Source organism: Pteronotus mesoamericanus, unplaced genomic scaffold (genome assembly GCF_021234165.1).
Source record: "Pteronotus mesoamericanus isolate MK-2021 breed Mesoamerican mustached bat unplaced genomic scaffold, CSHL_Meso_final contig_347, whole genome shotgun sequence".
NCBI classification, from domain to species: Eukaryota; Metazoa; Chordata; class Mammalia; order Chiroptera; family Mormoopidae; genus Pteronotus; species Pteronotus mesoamericanus.
This window is the reverse complement of record NW_026555137.1, coordinates 5,960,276-5,980,000: the sequence shown is the minus strand read 5'-3', so window position 1 is coordinate 5,980,000 and position 19,725 is coordinate 5,960,276. Positions and strand designations below refer to the sequence as shown.

General features: G+C 43.2%; 1 protein-coding gene across 1 annotated transcript in view; it reads left to right on the top strand.

The window, feature by feature from the left end:
* Window positions 1-19,725, top strand: part of USH2A (usherin) — a 474,416-nt gene that overhangs the window by 320,907 nt on the left and 133,784 nt on the right. The window contains 4 exon segments of the mRNA XM_054576584.1: window positions 2,180-2,514; window positions 3,430-3,552; window positions 12,332-12,495; window positions 19,302-19,511. Coding sequence (XP_054432559.1) covers window positions 2,180-2,514; window positions 3,430-3,552; window positions 12,332-12,495; window positions 19,302-19,511 — 832 coding nt within the window.

The following is a 19,725-nucleotide window of genomic DNA, read 5'->3' as shown; positions in this document are numbered from 1 at the left end:
TCCTAGAGAATTGGAAAGAACAGTTCAGTGAGGTAACATCCTCCTTAGCATTTGCACTTACTCCAAAGCCACCGAATCACAACAGTACGTGCGGTGCTGGCCTAGAATGGACAGACGGTCATTGGAACAGACCAGGGAGTTGAGACGCAGATACAAGTATAAGTGGGAAGTTATTGGAGAAGTGATGTTTCATCAGGAAAGAATGGTTTGCTTTAAAAGTGATACCATTTGTATGTAAGGAAAAAAAATAGACCTGTCATACTCTATTAAAAACTAAATGTCAATAAATTAAAACTTTGATATTAAAAACAGAAAGTGTAGAAGAATATAAAGAAGAATTTTATGTTATTTAAATTTGGGGAATGGGGCTCCTTCTAAATTATTTAAAGGAAAAAAAAACCCTTAGGAGCCTTAAAAGGGAAAGATAGTTTTATTTACCTAGAAGATAATTGGGTTGTTTTCTGCAAGACTTAAGGCCCCTCAAAAAAGTTAAACTTCAAAAGACAGATTGGGAAAATCCATCTGTAACACCTACCATAGAGAAATAGATGATTTCCCCATAAATATACAAAGAAATTTTAAGAATTTAAATATTTGAAGTGCCAAACTTTGACTGGAACTCAGATTTCTCTGGTTCAAGAAGCAGAGAACTGCTATTCCACGTATGAGTCAGGTCAGCTTTAGCTGGGATAACCCTTTTGTTTTTTATTTATGTTACAAGTACCAAGAAGCCCCTTGAGTTTGAATTTGACTCATTTTTCCGGTCCACAGAGTGTAGGGCACCCCCGCCCCCGCCGCCGCCGAAACAAATAGAAACCTATGTCTGTTACTAGCCTTTGCTTGCTTCAGGTTTCTTTGATCTTTTTTTACATCCAGATAAATCCTTTACTGGGCTGCTGTTATTAATGGGGACAGTAATCATCAAGCAGCCGCCCAACCGACACTCAGGGTGGGGTATGATTTTATCCTCCCTTTTTGGAAATACACCCAGTGAAAATCTCAGATGGTATTCCTTCTGGAGGGAATTTTTTCTCTTTGATTTAATATAGAACATTTTGGTCAGCCCTCTCTTCTAATTTTTTAGTTCTTTTTTGAGTTTGATTTTGTATGAGATTACAAATGGAGATATTAATATACCCTTTGGTAAAAGTCTGTCTTTCAGAATTTCAAAGTACAATAACTGTGTGCTAAGGAAAAATATTTTTCAGTCGGCCAGGATTCCAGTTACTGCCTGAACTCTGTCACTGTGGGCATGGGACCAAATGGGTGTACAATTTAGGCCCTGCCGTTGAGAGACTCACGGTCTATTTAGGAGATGAAATGTATAGTCTAACATGAAAGGGAGGTTGCAAAGCAACAATAAAAGAGATGACTCGGGACAGCACATAAATAAGTGAATTTTTTCAGGGCCTATGCACTTTTTTCTAGGGTCCTTTTTGCCCAAGAGCGCAAATATGTTACCACTGTGCTCTTGCAAAATTTACCCAGAAGAGAAAGGGAATGTTAAACACGGTATTTCACTATAAAACATTGTTCCTGCTGATGCTTAAGTCCATGAGTCGAAAATGACCATCCTTTCTTGCTTTTGTAAAAGCCTTCTGTGCATCTCTCATCTTTAAGAACTGTAGGTGGTGTTACTGCTTCACCTTCTACATCATGCACAAGTGAGACATAGGATCTCAACTGTACATCCTCAGAAAATGTAAATAATGACCCCCCGTCGCCATCCCCCCAAAAGAGTGGTTGTATCTTTAGAGCACACACGCGCCATGCAAGGTGAGGAGCCCCGATGTTTCACTTGATTGAGTTCTGAACGGGAAACCCATCAATAGCCGCTGTGGGCTGCCGCGGGGGTGTGCGCGGCCGTGTGAATTTGCTGCCTGTGTGTGCTCGGTGTCCCTCAGGTCCCCCATTGCACAGATGGGTCACCAAGGTGTGTATTAGTGTGGAAGTCCTCGGAAGGATCAAGACTGAATGCCAAACCCAGGGGACAGCACAGGGTCCAGGTCCTGGGGCCCTGCTAACTGACCCAAACCCTTCCTCCCAGCCTCAGGCCCAAGCAGCCATGGAGGAAGCGACTGAACTGATGCTCAGACCGAGCGAAACCTGAGGCCCTGAGAACCTCAGTTGCTCAGTTCCTGCGTTGTCACGCCGATTCTAAGTTTGCCCTCTCTTACAGGTCACTTGGAAGCCCCCGCTCACCCAGAACGGAGATGTGCTCCGCTACGAGATCCGTATGCCCAACGCTCACGTCCCAGTCACCGACACCGCCCCCTCGGCGTTGAGGCGGGTGATCGCTCGTCTGACCCCTTTCACAAATTATTCTGTCACCGTCGTGGCTTGCGCCGAGGGCGGCGGGTATCTAGGAGGGTGCACGGAGAGTTTGCCCACCCGTGTGACCACCCACCCCGGCCTGCCTCAGGACGTCCACCCATTGTCCGCAGTCCCACTAAGTGAATCGGCGGTCAGGGTCTCCTGGCAGCCGCCAGCCAGGCCAAATGGACCCAATATAAGGTGAGAGAGAAAGGACCGTGCTTCTGGATTTTGCTCTGGCCTTATCTCCCCAAGAAGGGAGGGAGGGAGGGAGGGAAGGAGGGAGGGAGGAAAGAAGGAGGCTTTTACTTACATGTGAACATAGAATGAATTCCTTATTGAATACCCTGCACTCAAAACTTGATACAACTTCACACTGTGTATCTTGACATATATGGAACCACAGAAGTTCATCAAGGTAGAAATGTCATAACTTTGTGAAGAACTAAAAACCCTTGAAACAACAACCACTGTTCTCTATGATTCTTGTCATGATCCTTCCCTTGATTTTCAAAGTGTATTTTTATTATATGTCAGGAAAACTTGATATATGGTCTAAATGATACATTTGCCAAATAGGTCTCAAAACACCAGAGCTAACACATAATTCTTGGGCATGTCGTTATTATCTAGAGACTTTGTAAAGAATGTGGTCAGGGTTACAGATAAAGAAAAGAGTTGTGATTCTGAAATGGCTTTATAACAGCCTAAACCTGATCCTTAGCCAAGACTATGGCACTGATAATGTTATCATTGTTTACACAGTATTCATGGTTGAAGTCTTAGAAAATCATTAACTTTATAAGCATTTTGTATTTATACTTCGGGTGGGCCTGGCAAGAAATCATTAGCAAACCTGACATACAAGAAATCTAAAATGTTATCTTTCTCACTGATAGCAGAAAAATATGAATATAGTTGATGGTTTCAAAACAATTGAATATTCAAAAGTTGAGCCAGGGTAAAATAATAATCTGGTAAAAAAACAATGTAATTGTAAATTAAGATGTTTTCTTTCTATTTACACATCACATACTCATCCCACAAAATAACCTGAATTTTGGTAATAACATTAGTTGAGATAATCCCAATGTTTCTGCTCATCTTTTGCTTTAGATATGAGCTTCTGAGACGTAAAATCCAGCAGCCACTTGCATCAAATCCCCCAGAAGATTTAAATCTGTGGCACAATATTTATTCAGGAACTCAGTGGTTTTATGAAGATAAGGGTCTTAGCAGGTGAGATTACAAAAACTATAAAAAAACAAATGCTGGCATTTAGTTCGGGGCATGTCGAATAGTTCAAAGTAACATAGTGTCTTCATTGTGTGAGCATGTTATCAGTTATGCAAGAAAGCGGGTTTGGTTATTATCTGTGGCGTTAATCATCGAGCTGAAACAGCGTGTTTAATGTTTACCATCTTAAAATAAGCCTTTGAACTCAAACTTGTAGATGTTTGAGACTTAACTTACTGCCTCTGTGACAGTTCTAGAAAGACGTGAGGTCTTGCTAGAGGATTTGGAAATCTTGAACACACATAAAACGGGGGAAATACTGGATGCTTGTAAAATGCTGGCTATTTATGGAGAATAATTGTTGTAAGTCATTGCTACAGTCTACAAAAATCATATAGTTAATAAGCTTGCTTGCCATTGGAAAGAATTCAGTCTAGAGTTCAAAGAAATTGAGGGAGAGGCAACCAGGCGGTGCCAGAAGAGTGTTGCATGGGCGAGCTAGGAGATGCGGGTGCTGTTTCATCCTCTGCTAGAGAACTGGCTTTGTGACCTTAGAAAAAGTCTTAATTTCCCTGAGGAGGTTGGATGGGACTCAGTGACTCCTACTCATTCCTGAGTCCAAGCTACGTAATCAAATTTCTGGACACCACCAGTACTATTTTATGAGAACTTTTCAGACAGCTTTTCTGTCAGGTTATGCCTGTGGACTCAGCACTGACCAGCTCCACCCTGAATACCGGGCACAGCTCTGGCTTTGTCTCCCACTGCTTCCCTGCCCCCGCCTCAGCCCCTGTCTCGAGCCACATCAGCATTCCTTCCTGTGCCTCCGAGGTGCGAGCCTCGCTCACCCCTCTGTGCCTGCTGCCGCCCTGTCCGCCTTCTCATGGGCCGGCCTTCAGGCTCAGACTGGAATCCCCTACTGGGCTTCCCCGCTCTCCTTCTCCCTGGTGTGAACCAGCCCCTTTCATGTATGACCGTTGCCCGCCCCCCCGCCCCCCACGTTACGGTCATCATTGCAATGCCCTGGCCCGGCCGCTTGTCTGGACACCCCGTTGTACTGTCAGGCGCACCAGGAGCCAGGGCTCTGGCGTCGTGACTTCTGGATCCGCGGAGCCTTGGGCAGTGCCTGGCGCGTGTGGGCCCGCCCTCGCGCGGTTGTGGAGATGGAAGGCTAGCCTAACTCAGTGAAGCGAGGGCTGTTGACTCCGTCTGTGCCTTAGGAGTATTAATGGCAGTGCTGCTGTCTTCGGGGCGGGGGTAAAGCTCCAGTTCCCTGTTCGTCGTAAAAGGCTTGCGGTGGGAGAACGTGACGGATGTTGTAAGGTTCTTGGAGGGAGGCAGCCCGTAAGTCTAATGAAGCAGCGGGGTGAACCATGTGAAACTGCCATTTTTGTAAGTCAGTAATGGCCAATTAGCATTCCTTTTTGTTCAGCCTAAATTATGGTCGTTAGACTGTTCTCCACTATTTTCAGTTCCCTAGTTACTTAATCTGGCATCACTTATAATGATCACTTCGGTGGAAGAAACTCACTTATTCAACCATTTTTATTTTTGCCCGCTGTGTGCCTGGAGGCACTGTGACGAGGAGTGGCCAGTGGACGGAGCATAGCCCTCTCCTCAGAGAGCTCACCGTCCGGAGGAGGGCACCACGCACGCACACACATGCACGCACGTCCGTGTCGCTGCCGCCACCAGCAGCCACCGCCACTGCCTGAGAAACTCACGTGGAGAAGTAGCTTCCTATGACCTGTGAACTCTAAGTGCTTTCAGTATCGCAGTCTCCAAAATAAACAGGTCTTCACTAGTTCACGTTACTGAACCTGATCTGCAGCCCTCAGATGCCTGGCAGAAAAAACAGAGTAACTCTCAGAAAGCTAATGCTGTTCCCTCATAAAAGTGAAAACTTATTAAAGATTAGGACCAAGGCCAAAAATTTACTATGGAATTTTTGAGTGATGCCTCTAAGGATTTTTAATGAAAAGCCCAAATCTAAGATGGAAGGAAAGAAATAAAGTTAAATCTCCACAAATTAAATTGAAACACAAGTTGCCACCAACATACGGATGGCAGCTGCTTCTAGAAAGGAAGTGTGCATACAACAGAATGTGCTGAGGTAACATTTTGACGAACCTCGTAATGCAGAATGCCGAGGGATTTTTTTTCTTCCCTGCTAGGACTAGCAAATTTTTCAAATAACTACTATAACCCCTATAACCAACTTGTGATGTTAAACAGAAAACAAACAGTCACGCAAAAAACAGTATGCATTTCTTCTTAATATTCAAAATAAATGGTGTGAGTCTTCATATTGTGAGAAGGCTTTTTCCAGCCCTGTACCCGTTGTACGTCCAAAGGAGCTAGGGGCCCCTTCAGCCCGAGGGGTTCTCTGACAGTTCTGAGGGGAACCTGGACATTAATTTGTCTAGGGGGCGGGGGGCGGGGGCGCTACGTGCTGCACCCGCTTTTCTGTTAAGAAATGACCCACTCCCCACCGGGAGCACCCGCCGCGGCCGGGGCTCCCCCGCTGGCAGGGGGCAGTCTCCCCAGTGGCTCAGGTCCCTTCTCCTCGCGCCTGCGCTGCAGCTCCTTAAGAACCCTGCCCTTGGCCTTGCGTTTGTCTCGCTGCCTTGCTGGTTTCGTTGGCTGTCGTTTAGCAGTGCAGGCGAGGATGAGTGATGGGATTCCGGGGCCTTTAGGAGGAATGTGTACCTCCTGTTCTCCGCAGACGCCGCCAGTCCCGGATTTCTCCCTGACGTGCTTAGGTGGGAAGGGAGCTTGGCAGTGTTTCTTCCCGTCTTGACCCAGCAGTACCGTAGCTGCCTCTAGAATCAGTTTTCCAAATGGCACTTCTCTTGCCATAAAAAGTAATATTCACTTAAGATTCCTGGACATCCCTTTATGAATGTACTTGTGAGAATACATATAAACTGAAGTCAGTATCCATGGTGGAGCGGTCGGTTTTTGTTAGCTATATGTTTGTGATATATAGAATCATACCCATTTGATCTAAAAACATTACCGTACTCTGAAATTCAAAGCATTCTAGCCATTCTTTTTGTTCCTTTTTATCTCTGTGTACAAAGTAGAATAGTGAACTAAATATTCAGATAATTTAAAAAAAAATACTTTTGTTCACGTTATCTTAGGTGAGGGGCGATTTTGCCTGACTTACCCAGCCAGTCGCCTCCTTATTGAATTTTGCTGTGTGTGCGTAAACACAAACTCAGTATCACTGTAGGTGTATACCGCTCATCAGTTTCTAACTTTCCTGCCTGAACAATTCTGTGCAAAGTGGCCAAGGTATAGTTGTTAGGGAAACCATAACTTTGGGTGTTGATTGCTTTAAAATTAAATACTTAAACTAAATAGACCATAGAATCTAAGTTTAAATCTTACTAACAATTCTACTTTCTTTAAAGCTACTAAAGTGAAATGTTTCCAGCCCTAAAAGAGGATACCATTTCGGGGAGAATAATACTCAAAAGAATATACCTTTGGTTTCCCTCCTTTGTAATAACCAAGATTAAATGTGCCCAGATGACATTTCCTGCTGGGCTTCCCTGGACACACCGGGTCAGCTCCCTGACACATGTCCTGTAGCCTGCGTGCGTTGCAGTTGCTTCTCTGAGGTAAAGTGTTTGCCTTTGTGCATACGGAGGGTGAGAGGAAGGAAGGCCTTCCTCCCCTGACCAGCAACAGGAGGTGAATCCTGTGGGTCTCTAGTATCAAAATGTGAGTAAAAGCTGGGCTTAGGAATGGAAGCCAGCCTCTGTCAACACTGGTGCGCCATCCCTGAGCAATGCGCTCAATTCAGAATGAGCAAAAGAGCATCTACTTCACATTCAAAGTAAATTAGTGGCGTCTCGGTGCTCTTCTCCACGGGATGTTTTCATTTCATGGCTCTCAGTCGACACCGTGCTCTCTTTTCCTTCCTAAGTGTCATCATGCGAAACTGTACCGCGTGAAAAATGAGCCTCTAACTGGGCACGGATGTGTTTTTGTCATAGGAGATTCTTTTCCCTGTTTTCTACAAGAAAAAAATCTAGCTTCTCCGTGTGATTTACTTTCTAACGTTCATGTCATAGTAGAACAAAGATGGCAATGATAGCCAAATTATTTTCGGTGTGACATTCTAGTAGTCTAAGTATAGAGAGCCACACTAATGTGACACTTGCATCTGATAGCCACAATCTAAAAAGCCGTCGTATGGTAAAAACTTTCGAGGGTGACGAGTGTTACCCTTCAATGTCAAAGGCAGAAATCTTCAGTGGCATTTCTAGTTGTGTAAAGAAAAGGTAGAGGCCGTCCATGGAAAATGCGGGTGATGGCAGATTTAAGCAGCGGGAAGAGAGCTGCACGTTTACTTGATCGCGTCTCCATCCGTCCCCACGAAGGGCGGGCGGCTGTGAGGCGCCCCACAGGCATTCGCGTCTTGTGTGCGGGACGTTGTGCCCGTGCGCACGTGGGTGGTGCTGACATCGGGAAGCAAACTGAATAGCCTGCATTTCCCGAAACATGATTTATACCGGTGACAATATTGACACAAGAATTCTGTTAGGACATCAATAAAGCTGACACATTTTTAATTCTGATGAAAATAGCCAAAGGCAGTCTGTGCTGCAGGGGAGAGTGTTATTGGTTCCGAAGTATAAGCCTTCGCGCGTTTGGCCCTGGAACAGGCACGCCCTGGACCGGTGTCTTCCCAGGACAGCATTCCCCCTGCCGTCTACGCAGCCCATGTGGCAGTGTTAAGCGTGGAGAATGTTGTTAATCGATACAAAATTGTTACATGAATGGAAAAATGAATGAATGGAAGAAATGACGAACAGGAGAGAACAGTATAATTTGTAACATAAAGAACTTCCTAAGTTCTGGTAGGAATCATTTCTCTTATGGCCAAGTATGTTTGTGTCGCTAATTTATCAAATCATATGTGAACTGAAAGTTATGAGACTGGCCGCTTTAGTAACTATGAAATATCCATTTGTTCATTCATTCATTATGAAATTACCTCCTCAGCCAGTAAACAGATTAAAAACTTCATCATTTAAACAAAACCTAGTTTTCTAATTCCCTTGAGTAATAACAACTGAACCTTGAAATGAGTATTCTTCCATCAATAAGATTTTAATATATATTATCTTCTACAAGGAAAAGTACCATAGTCATGTTTATAATGCAACCAAGCTTACCATTTCCTGGGTATTGGTAAAGGAAGGGTTGTGAGGATGGTGTCAAACGTGTTAGTTATTTCTACAGGAACTATTGCAACAGCCCGGTATTCCTAAACTGATTTTCGACGGTTGGTTTTATGAGTTACAATGCAGACTCAATATGTGTTAATTCACTTTTCAGATTTCAAAAACTGGGTTTGAAATGGTACATTTTCCAAGACAAACCTAGGGAACGCAATTAGTATCTCAAAAGAAATTGATATACATAAATTTTGCATGAGTCTTTGAAGTCAATCTAGCCATTTTCTTTTAAAAATATTTTTATTAACTGAATGCAGTGTCACATTTGTTATAAATAATCAACATCTAAGTCTATCTAAAAAAATACAGTATGCCTAGAGAGAGTTTATAAAGCACCGTAAGCACACTAATGTGTTCTTTTTTTAGCATGAAGTGGTGAAATATAGACCAACATGTATAGTCACAGGTATACATACTTACATGAAGATTAGGTTTCAAATACAATGAGAACATTGTATTAAAGTATTTTATTTAAGAGAACTCAGTATCTTATTTTGTTAAAATGTTAACCAAGAAAATTAAAGAAAATGCAAAAGACAAATGCGTGCCATCAGGTAAAGTGCCTATGATTTCTCAATTAAATAAAATCATGAATAGTGGAAAGAATTTAATATTAGAAATGAGGAAATTAGAGGTCCACTTAGTCATCTTAACTAGTGTGTGTCCTTAGGCAAAAGCCACGTCACTTCTCAGGGCCTTAGTTTTCTTATCTGTAAAATGTGGCAGGTATTTTACTATTCGAAGCAGATAAACTCTAAAGCCATCTCTCTTAAATTTTAATACTACTATGAAAACAGACATTTCAATAACATGTGTCTACGTGTCCTACATTTCTCCTACAAAGACATGAATTGCACATTTCACCGTTGCTAAATTCCAGTGAAATGATGAATCAGGGGAAGAACTGAGGACTTGTAGAATTTATTTACAATTCCCCACTTTAGTGCCATCTGATGTTGTTAATTCCACTTACAGAAAAGAGTCATAAAAATGACATCACTTCAAAACCATAAAGATTGTTTAATATTTAATATCAGACATGTGGAAGAAAAATTCAAACTTTGTAGGAGATTAGGCACCCAGACTCTAGCTAAATTTCTTTTCAGCTATGTTATAGAGTAAAACACAATTAAAAGTATTTTACTCAGGGAGCGAGCTAATGAAGCCAGGGTCGCTGGTGCAATTCCCGTGTGAGCCATTAGCTTCGTTTCATTCGATTGTCGCCGAGTTGCTACCCTCTTCACCCTGACTCACCATCCTTCAAATTCATACCAGTGGTTACAAAGGAAATTCGGCGAGGCTGTTTGGACGTGTAAGCAAAAATCTGTCCCCTCAGCTAGGAAAGCAATTCAAGTTCAAGCCCCAGGGCTATGACGTCATCCCAGTATGAAGAGATCAGCTTTTCCTTGTGGTTGTCCTGCTGCTTTGATCAACAGCATCGTTATTACGGTGGCCGTGCAGCGTCATGATTAAGTGAGCATGCTCTGGAATCAGACCATCTGGGTATGCATCTGCCCTCTCCCTAGACAAAGTATTTAACTCTTTGGGCCTTATTTTCCTCATTTTCCAAATAGGTATTATCATAGCACCTTATCGGGTAACTGCGAGGACCTGATGAGTAGGTGCGTGTAGAAGCTTCCTGGCGCGTATTAAGTTCTGAGTAAATGCTGTCACTGCTGTCCCTCAGTTGTCTGGTCATGCAGGCTGTTCAGCACTTGCTAAAAAGAACGTGGAGTAGTTTCCCAGGGGTGCTGTAAACCACCTGGGTGACTTCAAACAGTTTCCCACAGTCCTGGAGGATAAAAGTCTAAAGTTGAGGTATTGTCTGGGCCACGTCCCTCCTATTAGGCTCTGAAGAGAAATTTTTCCGGCCTCTTCCAACTGCTGGTCACCCCATTGTTTCTTGGCTTCTGGCAGAATAACTAATTTCTGCCCCTCTCTTCACGTAACCATCTTTTCCCTGTTTGTTTCTCTTTGTATCAAAATTTCTGTCTCCTTTCTATTATAAGGACATCAGTCCGTTGCATTTAAGGCTTTCCCAAATCCAATATGACTTCATTTTAACTTGATTACATCTGCAAAGGCCTTATTTCCAAACAAGGTCACATCAGCAGGTACTTAGCAGGGGTTAGAACTTAAACCTATCTTTCTATGAAGGCAGGGTACAGTTCAACCCACTACATCATACAGAGCAGAAAAAAAAAAAAAGAAAAAAAAAGAAAGGCACAAAGAGAGAGGAAGTGGAGAGGTATAGGTCCGATGCCAGGGCTTATTTGGGGGAAACAGATACAGGCTTCAAAGCCATCGCTAAATCCGCGCCTGTAGCTGCAGTACCAGAGGAGCACCCTCAGATGTGGCTGAGACAGAGCCTTGCACGGTGTCCTTGGGCCATGAGTGAGAATCAAGGTAAGGCAAACAGACTTCTTCTAGGTGGCAGCCAAGCGCTATGAGAATCCTGACATAACTTTCATTAAATTACTCAGCGCAGTCCTGCAAATGGCACCCACCCCTTGTCATGATTAATAAGTTGTGACTTATTAAGACAAATTCCATGGGCCCTGAATAGGATGTGAGGTACCTTTGATGATCTATTAAACCCAAATTAGGTGACCATGATCAGAGGCCAGCGTTGCTCTGAGTACCGAATGCCACCCAGGCGTGGCCACGGGTTGTACAGTGTGCTTAAGCAAGTTTCTTGTCTAAGTTACTGTCCTGTCAAAGCCTGAATGTTTCTTTAAATAGCATTTTCCTGCCCAGGCAGTTTTGAAGCAAACAAAGAAAGCCTGCTGGTGCACTGCCTGAAAATGCTGAAGGGGTTCAGGAATTGGTGGTTTTACTCTATCATCAATTTTAACGTAGGACCTGGGAAGTCCTCACCATGATGTCAGGTTTCCTCCTCCTGCAAAACAGGATTCAGTTTGCACTGTATTAACTCAAGTAAATATCTTCATGGGAAGGCAAAATGCAGCTTGCTGTAGCAACACCCTCAGTGGGGCAATGTTGTTGACTTTGGTCACAGTGACGATTTAATTTAAGGGTTTATCTGTCTGCCAATGAGACTTGGGGAAGGAAGCGTAGGTGCAGGAGGAAAATGGCGATGAGAGATTCTGATACTCGAAAATGGATGAGTTTCCCAAAAGAAGAGCATGCAGCTCCCTGGATCAAATTCAGATAGAAAGCTGGCAGGCCGCCAGGTTTGTAATTGCATCTTGAATGTAGCCGCAATCCTCACTACTTCTCAAAACAGTAAGAACGAGAAGACGATAAACCGTGCTGGTTTTCAATAGCAGTCTTTGCTTAGTCTTCCTAAGAAAATATTTTTCTGACACTTGGTAAAGGCTTGAGAGTTTATAACGATATGTATTTTTGTGTGTAGAAAAGGAAGATAATATAATTTGTAAGGGGAAAAAGAAAATTGTGTATTTTGTCGTGGGGGAGGATCTTGTATTGTAAAGAACAAGGAAATTGTGTACTGTGTTTCCTGTAAAAGAGAAATTATTATATGTCTTTTGAAAAAAACCTTTTAGGTTCACAACCTACACATACAAGGTCTTTGTCCACAACAGCGTGGGTTTCACACCAAGCCACGAAGTGATGGTGACGACGTTAGCGGGTACCCCACAGAGAGGCACCAACGTCTCTGCAATTGTCCTTAACCACACGGCCATTGATGTGAGATGGGATAAACCAAGTAAGGAAGCTTTGCATGTCTTTATTTACCCTTACCGTATTAGTACCAAAATGAATTTAAAATGAACATGTTAAAAAACCAAAACAACAAAAAGCTGAGGTCCTTGTTCTGTTTTTCAGAAGCCAATTGTCTCTCTCCTTTCTCCATCCTTCTCGGGCCTTTGCTCCCTTCCTCTGTCCCTTTTGGGCGGGGAATGCCGTGTCTCTCATCCCAGCCAGTTGTGATGGAAATGCCCGTAGGTACTAATTTGTACTCTTTCCTGCGGAGAACTCAGCCCTGTCTCGTCGCCCTTCCCGCATTAGCAAGCACCGTTTTGCTAGGCCTGCAGTAACGTGGGTCATCGTTGGCCCTGGCCGGATACGCTCCCCGCTGGAGACAGGAAGGAATGAAGGCTGCGCACCAACTGGGTGCCATTCTGTCATGCGGGGTGCACCTTCGCCCCGTTCCGAACGCCTCTTCTCAGGCATTGGGAGACTTTGCAGATGGATCGGCTCTTTCCCTGTCACTTTGGAAACTACAGTAACTGGAGTTTCAGATCCACTTGGTCAGTAGAGTAGCATTTAACAGCTGACCATTTAATTCATAGCGATCTGTTATCACCATCAGAAAAAAATAGCCCTTTATCTATCACAGCACATGTATTGCAACCATTCTTAAAAGTATGACTTTGGGTCGGGCAAATAATGGGATCAAAATTTGTTAGGATATTACCAGATATTGAGATATATCTGACTTGGAAAGCCTCAATTAAAATGTATACTTAATACAAGAAAACTGGACATACTCAGGTAATCAGCTACTACTATATAAAAAAGATGTAAAACTACTCCTCGTTGGGAGTCTGATCCAGTCTTGAGTTCCTTTACAGCCTAAGAAGAGAAACGCTTCCTATTTCATTTTAGAACATCTGAGTGAATTTGCCCCAATGTTACGTTATATCTACTGAGAATTAAAACCAGTACTAGGTGACATTAATTGTAAATTAAAATTAGTACCAGTTATGTTGATCAACGTTGCCTCTGAGTAACTCATTTTTACAAAAGGTGATCACTCTAGGCCTAGGGTTTTTATAAGGCTGCAGGTTTCTAAATGATTGGTGTCACTTCTATTGGGACTCTTACACCATTTAAATGGAAGAATTCCGCTTAATTGATGCTTATGATTATCCCCTGAGACACCTGGAAAAACCGAAGTTTTTATCTGGAGCTGGATTTTATGTACAGCATAATGTATTTTCACTCATCTCCCTCTTCCTCTCTACTTTGCGCTCACCTCCCGATACATCTTAAAAGCCTCTTCATAAAGGCGGACGCCCTCCCCCGCAGCTGACATTTGAATGCTTCTGTTCAAATCTTGCTGCTGAATTTTCACCAGTGTACGTCCTTTATGGTATAATTGCATGCCTGAAGAAAGTGTGCTTATAAAAACTGACAAACCTAATAGATCTGAAGCAGCTCACTGAAGTTTCATTACCGTGGAAATCTGAACCTCCGACCTTCGGGATGTAGGTAATGCGATCTGCTGTTATTTCCATTCATACCTTGGAAATTTTTCAGATAACTATTTGTGAGCACAAAGGTTAAGTCTTAGAAGCAGGTCAGCGGTGCAAAAGCTTGTTGCATCATCATTTTCTTCCTTCTTGCAGTCTGCCATCCTGAGTAAATTAACTAGTCACCCCTCTGTGAAAGGGCCACCTGGTTCTTGCGATTTTAATAATTGTTTTCTTGATTTGCAGGATACAATGTGCACATTGTCTAACATGCCAAAAGGCACAAACCTGTAGATTAAAGTCCTCTGAACAAATTTATAAATGTTTACTCACTAAAAATTGCCTTTCAAAAATACCATGTAATGCAATTGTTAAAGCCTATTTCTTAACTGTCACCCTTCCCAGCACACACCATTTTGGTAGTGAAATATTTCTGTCTGATTTTTACCAATCGCAGGTTAACAGGAATAAGTTACTGAACATTTTAGAAGTTCCTCTTTGAAACTGCTGCCTCACTCTGTGATGTCACGTGAAGTAAAAGCACCCCTGAATTTCTTCAGCTTATTTTAGGACAAACAGTGCGAACGGTCAACACGTAGGTTACCTTGATTTCCCCTGTTCTCCATCCACTGCTCCTTCTGCCGTATTTGACAAAATGATATTTTGCCCATGTTTTAAAACTCTGGAGATTTCACGTAAAGACGATGATATATTTTTTTTTTTTTTGCGTTGATGCAGAAGTTTAAATCATCAGTAAAACCGCTCCCACGTTACTGCAGGGACAACATCAGCTGGCACTGTAGGGTGGCCGCCCCTTCAGACAGGCCCCCATATGTCCCGTCTTCCTGGTCCCTGGAGAGAGACGAGGCTCTTATTCCTGTTTTATCTAATAAAGGAAAACAGGTCAGCCTAAGTTAAAAACCACGAGGAGAAATTTTAGGAGTGAAAAGGATCACGTTACTGTAAGAAGAGGTACAAAAGCCCCGGCACTTGAGTTAGCCATGCAGTTCTTGGAAAAGCCCCCGAGCGAGAACGAGCGCGCGGCAGCGTACCCCAAATCGCAGCGAGCCGCTCTCCCCGAACCCAGGCGGAGGGCTCAGGCATCCGGTGCATTTAGCCTTCGCAGCGATGAGCGCTTTGTCAAGAGTCACTTAATAAGATCCTTCCCGTTTCGACTGCTCATTCTAAAATAAGCAGCGAAATAAGCAAATGCCCGTGAGGGTGTCGCTGTCCCCTCCCGGGGCTGCCTCCCTACCAAGGTCAGTGACCACCAGAAAAGAGCAAGAAAACGTCGGAGATAGTGAGGGGAAAGTACTACTGAGAAAGAAGCCGCAGAGAGCCGCCCGACGCGGCCCGCGTGTCAGGAGCTCACCCCGGAGCTGTTCACGGCCCCAGTCACTAGCCTTCCTGGCCTGCGTGTCTCCCTCCTCTGCCCCATCTCCTTGTCTCTTTCTCTTCTGCCTTCCTCCCCGTCTTTCCTTATTCCGTCCACAAACACTTATGTAGGACCTTTTTGTGCTGGCCACTGCAAACACCAAGATTAATGACATAACTCTTGCGTTATAATATCTTGGCGAACTTTCTGGAGTGTCACAAAGTATGAAGGTGTCACCCTAGAAGAGGAAGTTTACAGTCACATAAGAAAAGCCTTAGCCTCACCTTGATTTCTCAGTCAGAAACCACTAGGTTTTGTAACCAGAAAAAGGTCTGAGTCCATCTGCATTGCTCTTGTTCATGGGACGGTACACACAAATAATTGCGAATCTGGAATGATTACCTCTGGAAAGCAACCCTGCGTGGTTGTCCCACCTTGTCCTCTGTTCTCCTTCCTGTCACTTGCCGATCAAAGCATACAGACTACCTTGGCCTTTCCCACTGGCTTCCCTCCTGGTCGCTTGCGTACCTGCCAGAACCACACCTCCTTCCCTTTTGCTCCACCAACCTGCTCCTTGTGACGTTGTCATCGCCTGATGGCCCAACCCAAGGCTCTGTCCTCTGGGCCATCCTCTTTGGTGTCTCTGTGGCGGAGGGCGCTATAGACGACCCCTCCTGTCTCGGGGACCGCTTCTCCTCATCCCCGAAATAAAGACGTCCCTCAAAGTTCTTTCTGCAGTGTTCCGTCACGGTCCGACTCTCCGTCGGTGACCCTGTCCATTCTCACCATTTCAGATTCTCCTGACTGGAAAAGTGGTGAAACTCGATGAAGCCATGTGAAGGAATGATGTAAATAGTAGGCTTCGGGGTCAGGAAAACTTAGGCTTGAACCCCAGCGCCAGTATTTTCTAGCCCTGTGACCTAAAACACTCCACTCAACCTCACTGAACCCTAGTATCCTAAGCCAAAATATGGGGATAAAAATAATAGCTGCCTTAAAACATTGTGAAGAGGTTTCGATGAAATGATAGATGTTCAGCACTTAGTAATAATTTAGTACTGGTGTAAAGTATTCTAGCTCTAAAATGTTCACAGTGCTTTGAACAGCAGTTTTACAAAAGATGAACAAATCAAGAAGCCATTTCTAATTTTAAAAAATAGGACATAATTTTACAAGTAGTTTTGACATGCACAGTTTTTCCAAGAACTGCTTTGTTGACGACACAGAGCTGTACACGATGGAACTTGGAAAACTGCACTCTAATTTGAGGACCTAATTTGAGCAAGGTAGACCTTTTTACCTTAAAATTACCTGAATAGGACCCCTCTGGATTTTTACATTTAAATAAAATTCCGTCCCAGGGAGCCTGTGAGACTTCAACCCTAGACAGATCGATGAGGGGACCTGTGGAATGGGAATGGTTTGCTGTGATTGCTTTAGGCGAGGGCCACAAACGCTCTGTGAAGGACCAGGGAGTCAAGATTTCAGGTGTTGCAGGTTGTGCAGTCTCTGTGGCGGCGACTCAACTTTGTCGCTATAATGCAAAGTTGAGGGTACAGGACACTAAGATTGGCTGTGTTCCAATAAAAATTTATTATGGGCCCTGAGGTTTGATTTTCATAACATATTTATGTATCACCAATGGCTTTTCTTCTTCAGTTTTTTTTCCTGCCCATTTAAAAATGAAATAAACATTCTTAGCTCACAGGTTCCACAAAAGCAGGCGGCAGGCCAGATGTGGCCTGCAGGCCAGGTTCTGTTTTTGGACTCTGTTTCGCTGACCCCTGGTCTAGATGGAAAAGATCTAGAGGATATAATTAATATTGATGCTGATCTCTAAAAATAATCTGACAGTGTGCAAGGAGAAAAATCTAGTTGCTTTCACAACAAAGCTTTCAGCTAGCTTATCTCACAAGTGTTTTGAATTATTTGGGAATCCATTACAAAAGAGAGGGACCTGTTCGATAAGTGAGAATTTGCTACAGTTAAGACCACATTTCTGACCAGTATATGGAGATTACCACCCAAAATGCATGACCAGGTCTGTGGCTAAGAATGGGCAGTTAGTGGAATTTCATCCCGATATTTGCTTATCTTGAATTTACAGTGTTGATATTGAACGATACTTTCAATATCCATGGTGCGGCAAAAGTAGGTTTACAGTTCGAATGGACAATAATACAATATTTAATAAATCATAATACAAGAATAAACTGTTTCACATACTCACAACTGTAAACCTGCTTTTGCCACACCCTGTACATATGTAGGTACATTCATTGGAACTTGACAAAGGAGACATCAGATACATTTAATAACCTAGGTAAAATCCATTTATACTTGTGAAGAGAATTTGAAAGCAATTCATTAATATTATATTGTTAGGGCTTGAACTTCTAACCAGACCACTCACTTAAGTGAAGATACAACATGAACTTCAAATCTAGCAGACTTTCCATTATATCTCAGCTGCCACAAAGTGAGTGCTACTGCTGTAAGCCAGCAGAAAAGCTTCTAATGACAGAGCTTTCCCTCTCGTAACACCGGTGGCTTCGCTCTACCTGACTTATGTTATCATTTGGGAAAACATTAATGGACGTGAATAGCTCATTCCTGCTCATGTACAATGAAGACCTCATTATTTGAGGTTCTTGCATGATGCGACATCAGAGAAAAAAACAATCTTGATCACGGTTTTCCAAATAAGTTGCTAAAGATCTCTTACTATAAACTCAGCTATACTGGCATAGAAAATCTTTAACTATTGCTAGAGACAAGGTCAAAGCAGTAGTATGCTTAGAGGTCCTTTCATGAAAGGGGGTTCTTTAAAAAAAAAAAAAAGCATGCAGTTCCCAAAGCCATGTGCTTTGATATGGCCATAGGAGCTCACACAGTAGAGGAACTACACCTCAATAACCGTAAAGAGAAAAGCTGCCTTTTCCTCCCAGCGTTTGATTAGTGCTGTTAAACTGTTTTGACACGTACAATTTCAGGAGGCTTGTAAACCAACACTGCACCTCCCAACCCTAACACAAACCAAGGTAGGAGTTACTGCTAAAGGTCATTAAAAATACTATTAATGGAAGCAGAGCCATGTACGACATCCTACTTAAGAAACTATGGCTGTTCTGTGTTTTCTCTTTAAAGATTTACTATGGAAAGATAATGAGAAGCAGAGCTCAGGGCAAAACTGGGGAAACTGGGTGGAAGAGGAAAAGGAAAAATAACGGGCTGGCCTTTGAAAGGCTGCGGGTTGAGGAATTGATGAGTTATGGCTTTGAGGCAGTGAGTGCGTGAGTTTGGCTTTCTGGAAGAGCTGGCCTACATCACAGGGAAATGGCAAACGAGGAGAAAAGGATGAGAGCTTCGGTAAAAATGCGGGTACTGTCCTAGGGTTCTCCTGAGGGAATCTCTATGGAGAGCATGCTGTACCATGGCTACAGCGGCAGTATACACAACAAAACCTGCTGGATGGTCCTAGAAACATGCTTAGCAGATTTCGTTAGCAAGCTAAAAACTCTCTCCAGTGTTAGGATCTGTGTCAGAGATCCTAATATAGGATCCTTTTTTGTGTTAACATAGACGTCTCTCTAGGACTGTTACTTGCAAACCAAAGCTGTTCTGTGTATTGCGTATTTTTACTTTCAATAATATATCATAATTTTGAAGACCAATTGCATCCTTATAACTAGTATAGTTAAAAATACTGAAAGGAAAAGTATGAGTTCATTTTCCTCTAAAGCTAAGCCTCTATACAATAAATAATGGGGTTACAGAAGAAAAATCAACTTCGTTAAAAAAAAAAATCAAACCCATGAAAAGGCCCCGTGAGCTTTCCTTTGTCACACTCTAGGAGCAGCAAGTGGTGGAGTTCAGGCAGTCTCCTCCTGAGACCCTTTTAGGTCAGCCACATTCACGGTGTTCTGTGTTCGTTGTTAACAGCTCCGCAAGACCTACAAGGTGATGTGGAATATTATACGCTTTTTTGGAGTTCTGCTACCTCAAATGAATCTCTAAAACTCCTCCCAGATGTGAACTCTCACATCATTGGTCTCTTAAACCCAAACACGGAGTATCGGATTGTCATCTCTGTCTTCAATGGAGCCCACGGTATCAACAGTGATGTGCTGTATGCAACTACTCGCGATGGGGGTGAGTCCCGATTTCACGGGATACTCGGCCACAGGGACGCGAATGAAATTGATTGATTCCTGCTGAGGTTGAGATCAGTCATCCCTCCATTATAAAATTTCCGGTGTTGGAGGGAAGGGGGTCGGGGCTAAAATGCTTAAGTGCTTGCTGTCATCAAGTGGCAGATCAATAAGTGGTCCCATTGAGACAGCAGCGCGAGGCTCTAATAATGGGA